General features: G+C 32.8%; 4 protein-coding genes across 6 annotated transcripts; 1 reads left to right on the top strand and 3 right to left on the bottom strand.

Annotated features, from left to right (window-relative positions):
- Positions 1–762: 762 nt before the first annotated feature.
- LOC143427591 (mitochondrial ribosome and complex I assembly factor AltMIEF1-like) lies at positions 763–1,371 on the bottom strand. Of its 2 annotated transcripts, none has more exons than XM_076901845.1 (3): positions 1,274–1,371; positions 1,031–1,203; positions 763–921 (listed from the first exon to the last, which is right to left on the bottom strand). In XM_076901845.1, exons 2-3 carry the CDS (start codon positions 1,184–1,186, stop codon positions 883–885), a joined length of 195 nt encoding a protein of 64 aa, XP_076757960.1. In that variant the 5' UTR covers positions 1,187–1,203; positions 1,274–1,371; the 3' UTR covers positions 763–882. The 2 variants fall into 2 exon arrangements, with proteins under 2 accessions (XP_076757960.1, XP_076757961.1); XM_076901846.1 differs by having other exon boundaries at positions 1,295–1,317.
- A 240-nt stretch (positions 1,372–1,611) lies between these two features.
- LOC143427544 (uncharacterized) lies at positions 1,612–5,026 on the bottom strand. Of its 2 annotated transcripts, none has more exons than XM_076901773.1 (10): positions 4,704–5,026; positions 4,341–4,634; positions 3,494–4,267; positions 3,186–3,417; positions 2,888–3,102; positions 2,559–2,813; positions 2,357–2,493; positions 2,168–2,279; positions 1,902–2,077; positions 1,612–1,831 (listed from the first exon to the last, which is right to left on the bottom strand). In XM_076901773.1, exons 1-10 carry the CDS (start codon positions 4,800–4,802, stop codon positions 1,726–1,728), a joined length of 2,400 nt encoding a protein of 799 aa, XP_076757888.1. In that variant the 5' UTR covers positions 4,803–5,026; the 3' UTR covers positions 1,612–1,725. The 2 variants fall into 2 exon arrangements, with proteins under 2 accessions (XP_076757888.1, XP_076757889.1); XM_076901774.1 differs by having other exon boundaries at positions 2,357–2,490; positions 4,704–5,024.
- Positions 5,027–5,810: 784 nt separating this feature from the next.
- Positions 5,811–9,035, top strand: LOC143427563 (uncharacterized). The gene is made up of 7 exons (XM_076901805.1): positions 5,811–5,927; positions 6,694–6,887; positions 6,996–7,191; positions 7,267–7,364; positions 7,434–7,570; positions 7,656–7,997; positions 8,068–9,035. Exons 2-7 carry the CDS (start codon positions 6,840–6,842, stop codon positions 8,423–8,425), a joined length of 1,179 nt encoding a protein of 392 aa, XP_076757920.1. The 5' UTR covers positions 5,811–5,927; positions 6,694–6,839; the 3' UTR covers positions 8,426–9,035.
- A 202-nt stretch (positions 9,036–9,237) lies between these two features.
- On the bottom strand, positions 9,238–10,248 carry LOC143427577 (replication protein A 32 kDa subunit-like). The gene is made up of 2 exons (XM_076901826.1): positions 9,978–10,248; positions 9,238–9,880 (listed from the first exon to the last, which is right to left on the bottom strand). The coding sequence occupies exons 1-2, from the start codon at positions 10,234–10,236 to the stop codon at positions 9,387–9,389; spliced, it is 753 nt and encodes a 250-aa protein (XP_076757941.1). The 5' UTR covers positions 10,237–10,248; the 3' UTR covers positions 9,238–9,386.
- Between the last annotated feature and the right edge of the window lie 776 nt (positions 10,249–11,024).

The raw sequence follows: 11,024 nt of genomic DNA, 5'->3' as shown, positions 1-11,024 counted from the left end.
TAGCGTTCTCATTGAATATAAAACGCATCTCATTGAATATAATGTTATACATATATTAAATTCCCTTGCAAGAGGGTCCACCTAAATATTTTATTTCCAACAAAAATAATGTAAGCCTTTCGTGATTTCAAAAAAGAGATGACTATTAAAGATATGAATTTTCCATTAAAAACAGCAAAACTTTACATTCTCTTAACCACCCACCTTCTCTATATTTCATTATGGCACAATATATAAAAAGAGACGTATTAAATGATATTACTGATACGTACCAATTGATATTTGGTTTCAGTTTTATTAAATGATACATGTTTATATAGATATTGCATTTCTGATTACTCTATGTTTTGACCTTTTTTAAATGCTTCTTTTAAAGCAGCTAGTTTCTTTTTCTTCTGTTGTTTCTTAATGAAATCACTCTTACTTAATCGTTCTGTTTGTTTTTCAAGAGAATCTTCCCCATTGATTAAATTATCTAGTTTCTTTACTAGTAATTCTCTGGCAATTTTTCTGTTCTGTGATACACTTCTTGTACTGTGACACTTTACAATTAACCCTGTAGGATTATGCTTTAAAACTACAGCGTTGGACGTTTTGTTAGTTGCTTGACCACCAGGTCCGGATCCTCTAACAAATTGTTCCGTTAAATCATTCTCTTCGATGCTAGGTACCTTTGAAAAATCTAGAAAACGTTTGTACGACTTGTATCGGATTTGTTCGCTATTGGTTTCACATAATAAAGATCCTGATATCTTTTTAGCAATCGATGGCAATGCACAAAGACTATATGTTTGAGCGAAACACTTCCTACTTATCGAGTTTACCACTACTGCCCACATTATACAATACGTTTGTCTAATTTCATTAAAACAAATTATACATTTATACCACTCGTTGATTTTCCAAAAATTTACGTCCCTTCTGAAATCAATTACATAAGGCAATAAAATTGTTTCTAGGTTAAGCAACTTGTTACGTTCTGTTCAAGCATATTTATCATCGAGGAATTGAAAGTTTCGCTATTATTTACCTGCAATTGGAAATCGATCTCGGTCTGATCGACTAAATCTTTATTTCGTTTGAAACTTTGACGAATCCTGGATCGAAAATAACTTTTGTCGGTGTATTTTAAATTTTCGCCGTAACGTAATAAATCTTTGTACAATCTGATAACATTGGGCTTCATTTTACAATTTTACTTCCCTGAATCACATTTTCTCGTTATACGCTCCATTAAATAAACGATTATTTTCAATGTTTAAATTTTCCTTACCTAAATTCTTGATAGACTAACCTCCAATACTCCTAACTTCTCATTACCAGCGCTGTCGCTATTACTGATATACCAACAAATGTAAATTTCGATAAAACTTCATTCCAACATGCAAACCACACATACGAAACGATCGATGAATAGTTTTTCCAGCTGTAATAAATAAAACACCTGATCAATATTTTTTGTTTACATTACACGCATTTAGTATTATTAAATTCCTGTATCTTTATGTTATATCACATGACTATTACTAATGAAATAATTTTATTCAAATATCTCGTCGATAATGTCTCTTTTCGCTAATGAAATGGAAACATATAAAATACACGTCAGTATACAAAGTAATAATTTATTTAAAAAATTGTATTTTGAATTAAAAAAAACACGTTTGAAGAATCGTTTGTTTCCTCTGATTTTCTGCCTTAATCCAGGAGAAATGGATGTTGTTCCTAAAATTCTTGAAATTCCATTTCAAATAGTCTCTTAATTATATCTTTCATTTGTAAGTCCTCTGTAATCTCGATTAACAATTCTTCTATCAATTTATCAGAGATCCTGTTTCAAAAATGTTTTTGTATCACTTGAAAGTTGGCATAAGATGTACAACTGTAGTCTGTATTCTTACCATGCCACAATGTCCCATGGTTTATTCTGTGTGTTGGTCGAATACATTGGTCTTAATTGACACAGTTGTTTATATTGAGATCTATAAGTTAGAAACTGTAATTCTGCTTCTTTTGAAACAACAAGCTCTATACCATCTTTGATATTCAAATTCGCTATTTTCTTATCGTCAGTGGTCTAGAAATTGATCACAAAAACATTGTTTAATTTATACCTTTTTTCAATTTTAAATCTATGAAATTTTATATGATTTACTTTCAGCACAACCTCATAATCTGCTTGACACGAAGCATCACATTTTGTCATTTTCGATACCTTATCCATGGAAGATATGCAGACTAATTGCACGTTTTCGCAACGCTTTTGAGTTTCAGATACGCTGTTGCAATATGCATATAAAATGTTAAATTTTATTATGTTTAATTAAACTGTACTTTATTAGAACTTTCTATTTACCCGTTTAATTTGCAACGCGAATGTTCCAAATTGTTATTCGTCGAAGATGCCTTAGCATCTGAACTTTTAAGAGACTGGTATTTTCGTAAAAATTCAACTGATGTTTCCAATGCAGGTTGCACTTCAAGTTCACCCTGCTTAATTTAGTTTATAATAGTTAATATCAAATATTGTACACGCTAAACTGCGTGATAATTGTTACCTTCTTCGATAAAAGAGCTACTAAATTGTTTATTACAGGAGCTAGAGAACTTAAATGTTCCTTAGTGATTGTAGTTATTTTATTCATCAGATCATCGTCATCATCATTTAGATCATTTTCTAATTTAGTATTTGTTCCGGCATTTTCTATATTTTCTGACTTCCGTACCTCTGTAAAAGTTTTCTTTCGTATCGCCGCGGATTGTTCAACTTTCGTTGCAGTTTTAGAGCCAGTTTGAATTTCTACATTGCTATCCTATTTTACGAAATCAATCATTTTTTTAAGTTCTTCGTATGTACAGAACTATGATAGCTTTAATATATAATTACATTTTCTGAATCTATTATTAATCCATCCATCATAGTTCTAATATCATCCTCTCTTGAGTGGTTCATATTTTTCACGGAATCAATTCGAACGTCTCTAGAAGATGGTGTATGTGTTCGTGGAGTAGGATACAACAGTTCTGGCAATGAGTAATGCTGAGCATACGCATCTTTAATATTTTTAACATTGTTCGCGTTTTCTTCCTGGCACATATAATCTGAAAAATATATGTATAAATTAATAATATATTTAAAATAATACATACCAAATAATGTAAAACCTTAAATAGTTTTCGTATACTTTTTCTTCTCAAATCATTTCTTCTCTTTCGATTACTCTTAGATACTTTAGTATCCATACTGTACATGCTTAACCGGCTCGATAGATTTTTTCGATTAGAGCGTCCTTTATTGCAGGAGGATACGGTTGCTACGGGTTCAACATTTTTACAATTTGCTGGTCTATGTTTCCTTTTTAAATTTAATTTCAATTGAGATAAAATTGCATCGCATTTATCTTCGAGGTTCTTTCCCTGCACGAAAATGAGCTCCATAATCTACTTTAATGATTTGGAAATATCAGTAATAAAAATCTTGTTGGCGCATTACCAATGGTGCAACAGCAGAATCGCCTGAACAAACATAATCGGTAGAAACTTCAATTTTATCACAAATATTTGTTAAATTACAGACAACTTGTAACGCATCCTGAAGCTTTGTAGAATGGCCTTCAGGAATGGAGTTTGGTATATGTTTGTAATAGGCAGTTAGCGCTTGTATTAATAATTGATGAGCAGTGATCAGCTTCTGTTTAATCATGTCTTGATGAAACGAAATATTTTTATTATACTGTTTTAATTCTGCTTGCAGTGTAACAGCCCTGATGTGTCTCTGAATGCTTGCGACAAGCCTGTTGAGATTGTATAGATAGTTTCTTGAAAATCTTATGGCAAATTCTAGAGTTTGCTGTTGCCTTCTCTTCAAGTCATTATCACCATCTGGCAAAGGAATTCTGCATAATCTAAATAAAATTTCATCTAATAATTCAGCAACTTTCGTTCGCATCGATACAAGTTTTTGTATAGTAAAAGGATCTGGTTGTACATAAATAACATCATCTCTGTTATTACTTGAGTCTGTATGCGAATTATTTTCAAAATGATTGGTAGCACGAAGGAGTCGATTCGTGTAAATTTTCTTCTCAACGACAGAAGTATCTGACAATGATTTTTTAGCTTTCGATCTGAAAACTATTTTCAATCCTTCTGATTCTTTGCACGCAGAAATATCGTTACCCCGTAAAGTTTGCGGTAAAACAAAATCACTTGTACCTTTGCTCTTTACTAATACTTTTTGTTTCGAATTGCTCCTATTCGTGTTCTCCTAAAATGGATAAATCAACGGAAATTAAATTCCTTTCAGGGTAATAAAATAAAGATTAAAAACTCTTAATTACTCTTCTATAAGTCACTTGGTTCTTGTCATCCGGTTTATGAATTTGAATTCCTTTGCTTCTTTCAGGGATCGCATCATCCTCGAGTCTCTTCAGCTCGCTGTCTACATCTTGTACATTTTCTTCCAACAAATCTTTCGTGCGTCCTGTGTAGTAGTCGATATCATTCTCTTCAAACTGCAAACTATTTAACTCCTGTTCTTTAACAAATGATGCCCAGACACGCTCTTCGTCCTCCTTCTGTCTCTGCCTTTGTACATTTTTTACTATGTGCTTAAAGTGACTTTCAGGTATATACTGCAATAAAATCAGCTTAAAGAAAAACTGTCATACATTAACGCATACTTATACTATGTACAGTAATACCTTAAAGCTATAATCTTCTCTCATTTCTAGTGGAAGAAAGTGTCCTCTATCTTTATTGTTTATCTCATGTGTTGATCTACTTTCTATCATAAAAGGCATTCCTTCTTGGTTAGATCGTAGTTTTCGCAGAAACGACAATTAAATCTTTTACATTTACCCGCGAATGTATAAGATAAAAAGCATGTATCAAATAGTATACTAATTCCGGAAAAAGTACATGTATTCCTTCGGATAATGTAGAAGAAAGTTAAAAAAAAATCTTTCCCATTTAGTCCTCGAACAGGAGTTAAATTAGCATCTTAAATTCGATATTTCAATGTGGTAACAACAATACTTCAGACTACTTCTTTTCAATCGAAATTGGTCTTTCAACATACGTATATATACATATACAGAAACATTTGATAACTAACTTAATTCTAGCCCATGAACAGATATTTCAGTTACCAGAAATTAAACAGATTTCATTTATACATAGAATTATTATTTTACTTCGAAGAAGATTGTATTTTCTCTTCACTTCGAACGCTAATAATCGTTTTCTTCGGTGAAAGAAGCGATCGAGTCGGATACTCGGTTCTAGATTAAGAATAGGGGTTGTTCTCGAATAGTCTCTTCTTAAATAGAAGAAACAAAGTAACTTAGTTTTGTTTTTAGAAGTAATTAGTAAACGAAGGGTTGGAAAATTGCACGCGAATAAATGTTAAGCTAGCGTTCGCCAAAGTGGGCGCGGTTTAGGCGTGCTAACGTTTGTTAAGTATCGTTGGATCAATACTTTCGCGCGCAAGGATATAGAAAACACAGATGTCGTGAAACGAGTTTTGTCCTGCGTCTGAATAGTTAACTTGACGATCTATATCTTTGCGCGCTTATTTTTAAAACTGGCCAAGTAACAAACCCAACGACACCCGTATTTATCATTCCGTTCCCCTTAGACGCCATCCATTTTCCATCCGCGCGAACGATCATGTTCAATTCCCACGTGTATCTCGAACGAGATTCTAATTTCCTTTTCAGAGTCTGTTGAACTTGCCTCGACAGTTTGTTCTGCGGTTGATCATAAAATTATTGCTGTGGCATTAACCAATCCTCGGTTAGCGCGACGTGACGTCAGGAAATTCAGGCGCAGAATCAAGCTCCGTCAGGCACCCGATTACTCGCTTACCGTCGATTTTTGCGGCTTTTATCGCGCAAAAACCCGTCTGGAAATTAAAATAGAATTTGGTAATGTATAAAAGGAAATTTTCGATACTTCTCATGTCGAAACTCGAGTCATTTCGGTTCGTTTAGTATGTTTTACTGGTTGGTACGTTTTTAGGATCCTTTACTGCTTATATCTTTACTGATGATATTAGAATTAGACGGGGCAAGGATATAGTAGTACAGGATCATCGTAATTCTACCAAAAATGATACGTTATTTTATTATCGACAATCGAATGGTCTTCTTCTAATTTATTATTTGGGTCCTGAACATATCAGAATCTGGAAACTAGACTAACCCAAGTGCAATCTTTTCTAAAACAGATTATGTTTTACTGCTTTTTCTTTAATTTATAATGTGGTGTACGTATATATATGTGTATATATATGTAGATATAATTCAGTTTTGTAGTAGTGTAGACTTGGGTCGGTTTTTGGATTCTTGATATTTTCCTCATAAACACAAATTAATTTAAGCTTTTTACAACAATAAAAAAAAGGAAAACTTGCAATTTTTATGAGAGATGTGTAATCACTTTTATTTTTCTGCTTCCTTAAAAAACAACCAAAATGGACTTGGATTAGTCCGGCTTTCAGGTATAGCTATCAAGAACTGAAAATAAATTGATGATCATTTAAAAATTGTATTTAATTCTACTTATGTTTAGCATTACGATATTGTTTGTAATTTTTGCGTAGTAAAATTATTTAATTGAAAATTTTACATCTAATTGCATACTTTAAGTTGGTCAAAGCACACTTATTATTTATAGACTGCATTTTTGCAGACTTTAAAATATGATAAACATTTAAAGGAAGCTGTTTTATGATAATGTAATTTATTTATCTATACGTTACGGAGAAGATTTATACGTTGTATAGACCTGCAAGTATTTATGTCTTCGTATCTCAAGTAAGCATAAAATTTTCTAAGATGGCATCCAAAGTGCTAGTTAAATTACCAACCGTACCATTCCCTCAAGTAAGTAATTTCATCAATGTTCATCGGTGTTTAAAATATAAGTATTTTCGTTGTTGAAGTTACATAAATATTACTTTCATTTGGAGATTATTATTATTTTTCTTTTAGGGAAAAAAATCACCATCAGATATAGTAACGTTAACAGAAAGAACTGAGGATCTCAATCAAAATGTAAGACATCAAACTATAAATATTGATAGAGTAGCTCAACTGGAACAAAATATGAAATTTTTACAAGAGCAACATCAAGCAACTCTGGTGGCTTTACACCAAGAAGTTGAATCGTTAAGTCAAAAAAATAGAGGTAGATGACGCATTTTAAGATTGTTCGTTCTATGGAAAATTATATATATATCTAATGATCTATAACTGTGTACAGATTTACAGTTTCAATTAGTATTCTCAAAAGGGTCTACTTATGTACCTAGCAGTCCTTCTTCTCCTGAAGACAATGGAACTGGGTTTGTGAAACCAAAGGTATACTTTTCAAATTTTAATATGCATTCTGATATGATGAGAAAATTATGTGTAAATTTTCTTCCACAGGGAAGCCCAGTTTGTGTAAACATTACACCATTACAGGTGGAACTTTTGGAGAAAGAGTTACAAGATACCAAGATATCCCTGCAAGAGGCTAGAACGCAGAACCAATATTTATCTGAAATAATAGAAGAACAGAAAAAGTTAGCGATTGCAATGATAAATGAGATTACTTACTGAAATTTAGGATACTGGTCTGTTCTAAAAGTGTGGTTCTATTCGTTGTAGAAAGTTGAGTTCCATAGAAGAGCAAAAAACAAATAAAGAGCCAATGACAGATGAAGAAATCCAAGTTGGAAATCGGCTTCTTTTCGCAACGAGTTTATATGCATGTCGGGAAAGTGCAGAAGTGATAAGACAATTAATCAAACTGAATGAGGAGCAGAAGGAAGAAATTGCAACTTTAAAAGCAGCACCAGCAAATACGAATGGTAACAATGGAGCTCGATCTCGTGACAGTAATAACAGTCATCATAGTCGCGGATCACCTACAAGCACTTCACAAGAACAAACACCTCATATATTTCCACCATTACAGAGTCAAAGTTACTGGCATCGCAGAGCACTCAGGTAACAAGTAATATTTGGACGCTACACCCGTAATTTGCTATATTCTTATTAGTAATACTAATTACCGTAGAAATGGGAGAAATCGACATGATAAATCAGATCACCAGGCAGAGATGGACTCGAGTATGCTACCGCAACTTCAAAACGACAATTCAAAAGATGCAATGGTTTTCGAATCCCTATGTTATCGATCTCGAGGCCATCGCAATTATTATCGCGACGAAAGCAATCGAAAATATAGGGGGAAAGTTTCGCAAAAAGATCGTAGAGAGAGCGATAATCATCATCATCAACATCAGCATCACAATAATCATCACAATCATCGACGAGATTGTAAGGAGAGAAGTTCTAGAAGTCATCAAAAGGAATTTCCAGACTCAGCGGAAGGATTGAGAGAAGCTGATAAATCAGCGGGTGGTAAATCATAAAACAGAAGCAGCCTGTTGGTATACTAAATATGTAGCAGACCTTTTGTGTTTTCTACTTGATATATAGAAAAATATAAAAGAAAAAAAGACTTCGACCGCGGTATATTTGTCAATAAAAAGGATCTACATTTTCTTATATCTGCTTTAATAAGATAGATAATATTATATGCATAGCGCTTGAAGTAGAATAGCTATAACATTAAATTTTAAACAATTATGTAACCTTTAATGTAAAGATCTAGTCAAATTTTACTCCATTATAGGTTATTAATATAAGAGATCTACTATTGGTACTATACGGATAAAAAAAAACATAATTATTTCTGCTATTTAAAAGTAAACGAAAAAATATATGATTGTATTAATTTACTCTTTCTGAGGGGAAAGTACGATCGCAACGTAACAAAGATGACTACAAAAAGACTAATAGCAATGGTAATAATATTAGTAACGATAAAAAAAGATATGATCAGTATGTATGCAATGCTAGTTTCCAAAGCTTTAAATGATCAAAGCTTAAGCTATTATTCGTCTGTAATACTTCAATATTGTGTACACATATAATTTTGTTTTACAAAATAAAATTAAATAACCAACTGCAATAATTAAACATTGATTCTAATACTTTTTGTCCAATTTTCAAAAGACGTATCATATGATTTAGTTGTCGTTTACGACGACGTGAATAGGAAACATCAATTATCATTGTTATTTAGTATTTGTTTATTTATCACGATCATATAAAAAAATAACTAAACTTCTTACTCTTTTTTTTTTTCTCTAATACTTCTTCATTTGTATAATGCTGCCTATATCACTTTAAAGTGATATATTAATATGAACCGATCGTTTCAATACATCTGCTACTTCATAACAAATAAAATTAAACAAAATATTTACATTCCTTACTTAATAGATGTGTAAAAAAGAAAATTTATAACTTGTAACATTCGGTTACAGTTTAAGTTGTTTTGAAGTGATCATCCGTGCTGGTTGTATATATATGACCCTCGGAAACTAGAAAATCTAAAATATTATCCAGATCTAACGCGACTGATTTAGGCACTTTTGCTTTAATATCACATTTCTCAATGCCAGATTCGCTGTCGTTCTGAGCATGGATTATTTTATAAACCAACGTCTGATCTGCAGTCATTCCATAGTAAGGAGAATCTTCTTTTGCCATTCCATCTGTTTTGACATCCATGCTCGTACTTCCTGCCGCCTTCTCTTTCTTCGCAAAAGATTCTGCTTTCAACGCGACATAAGTTACTTCAAGGATGTGATTCGTTAGTTCGTTCAAATATTCTAACGGCCATATTCGCAAAATTAACATATGTCGTTTATCGTTTTGCTCCCTGAGCAATCCAATAACGTTTACGTACGTATTAATCTGTATATTACAATCGGAAGTCTTTTTATCCGCTTCTAACCACTTGATCGCAGTTATAGTACCTGAACGGATTGACATGAAAGCAGAAATAAACAAATATCAGAGGATAAATAATTACGATGGGTAACTTGAAAGGAATAAGTATTAATTAAATAAAACCTGATTCATCCTCAACGTCGTACGATATTTTCGTTGTTGTTTCCTCGACGTTACGTACTATCGCAAGTACTTTAAATATACGTGCAGGGATATCCCACAGTTTGATATCCTCGGTAGAAGAAGCAGAGTGTAAGTGTTTGATCATAACAGGTACGATGGTTTGTTCCCTTCGTGGTTTCGAGCTATCTTGTCCACCCTTTTGACTGGCATCCAAGAACTTACTTTCTGATCCGCTGATGTCTAATTTCGATGACCACATATTGTTGTTCAATAGATTTTTCAAAGAAATAACAAATTTCAAAAGCGTTACGACTAATGACGAAACATCAGAAGACCGGTGCTGGCCGAAATCAAACACATTTACGCGCGAATATACAATCAGAATTTATATAAAGTTTAGAAGGACACGTGCGAAAATTGCTCTGCCATTCGCTATTGGTCGAAAGCAGCTGACCAATCACAAATGACGATTGGACGACCAATGAATGTGCTCGATCGTGTCACTGAGAGTAATTCTGTCATGAATCTATGTTACAACTGAAAAGCAAAATTAGTTGGGCCTTAATATTAATAAGTGTATATCTAAAAACGAAATCGAAGATTTAAAACATTTACAATAATGAAAGAAATACCTTAATATCGCATAACCTAACATTACGCATTTATTTTGTTTACTTTCATATCTGTAAGATTTAGGTTAACCCTCCAGGAATCGTTTACCCGGTGTATGCAGTCGACAAGTGGAACACCCGATGAATAAATACTGAAAATTTGGTAATTATTCACAGATATATTTGTTAGAAGAGATTTTATAAAATTATTAGGAACGTGATTAATTACCTTTGTTGCGTGAACATATAGCACGGACTCCGATACTACAGAATTGACAAAATTGAATACTGACTTGCTAGAAATAATGTTTTTAAAGGTATGATATGATATACATGTTCCGTTCGAAGGTGACACAGTAATCGATTACCTCTCCGCGTTGACCGAGGGCTTTCGTACATAAAGTAACGTTACACTAAATAAGCTTCGTTTATCTGC

The sequence above is a fragment of the Xylocopa sonorina genome, chromosome 9 (genome assembly GCF_050948175.1).
Source record: "Xylocopa sonorina isolate GNS202 chromosome 9, iyXylSono1_principal, whole genome shotgun sequence".
NCBI classification, from domain to species: domain Eukaryota; kingdom Metazoa; phylum Arthropoda; class Insecta; order Hymenoptera; family Apidae; genus Xylocopa; species Xylocopa sonorina.
The sequence above is the reverse complement of the archived record's forward strand: the minus strand, read 5'-3'. Positions and strand labels throughout refer to the sequence as shown.

What these genes read in the sequence shown, in the direction of transcription:
- LOC143427544 (XM_076901773.1), bottom strand. Translation starts at nt 4,802, where the DNA reads ATGCCTTTTATGATAGAAAGTAGATCAACACATGAGATAAACAATAAA. An exon ending in TAATAATAGATTCAGAAAAT is followed by an intron (nt 2,814 to 2,887) that starts GTAATTATATAT and finishes TTCGTAAAATAG; the next exon opens with GATAGCAATGTAGAAATTCA. An exon ending in CCATGGGACATTGTGGCATG is followed by an intron (nt 1,832 to 1,901) that starts GTAAGAATACAG and finishes TTTTTGAAACAG; the next exon opens with GATCTCTGATAAATTGATAG.
- LOC143427563 (XM_076901805.1), top strand. Translation starts at nt 6,840, where the DNA reads ATGGCATCCAAAGTGCTAGTTAAATTACCAACCGTACCATTCCCTCAA. An exon ending in CTGGGTTTGTGAAACCAAAG is followed by an intron (nt 7,365 to 7,433) that starts GTATACTTTTCA and finishes TTTCTTCCACAG; the next exon opens with GGAAGCCCAGTTTGTGTAAA. An exon ending in TGGCATCGCAGAGCACTCAG is followed by an intron (nt 7,998 to 8,067) that starts GTAACAAGTAAT and finishes TAATTACCGTAG; the next exon opens with AAATGGGAGAAATCGACATG.
- LOC143427577 (XM_076901826.1), bottom strand. Translation starts at nt 10,236, where the DNA reads ATGTGGTCATCGAAATTAGACATCAGCGGATCAGAAAGTAAGTTCTTG. An exon ending in CGACGTTGAGGATGAATCAG is followed by an intron (nt 9,881 to 9,977) that starts GTTTTATTTAAT and finishes CAATCCGTTCAG; the next exon opens with GTACTATAACTGCGATCAAG.
- LOC143427591 (XM_076901845.1), bottom strand. Translation starts at nt 1,186, where the DNA reads ATGAAGCCCAATGTTATCAGATTGTACAAAGATTTATTACGTTACGGC. An exon ending in AGATCGATTTCCAATTGCAG is followed by an intron (nt 922 to 1,030) that starts GTAAATAATAGC and finishes AATTGATTTCAG; the next exon opens with AAGGGACGTAAATTTTTGGA.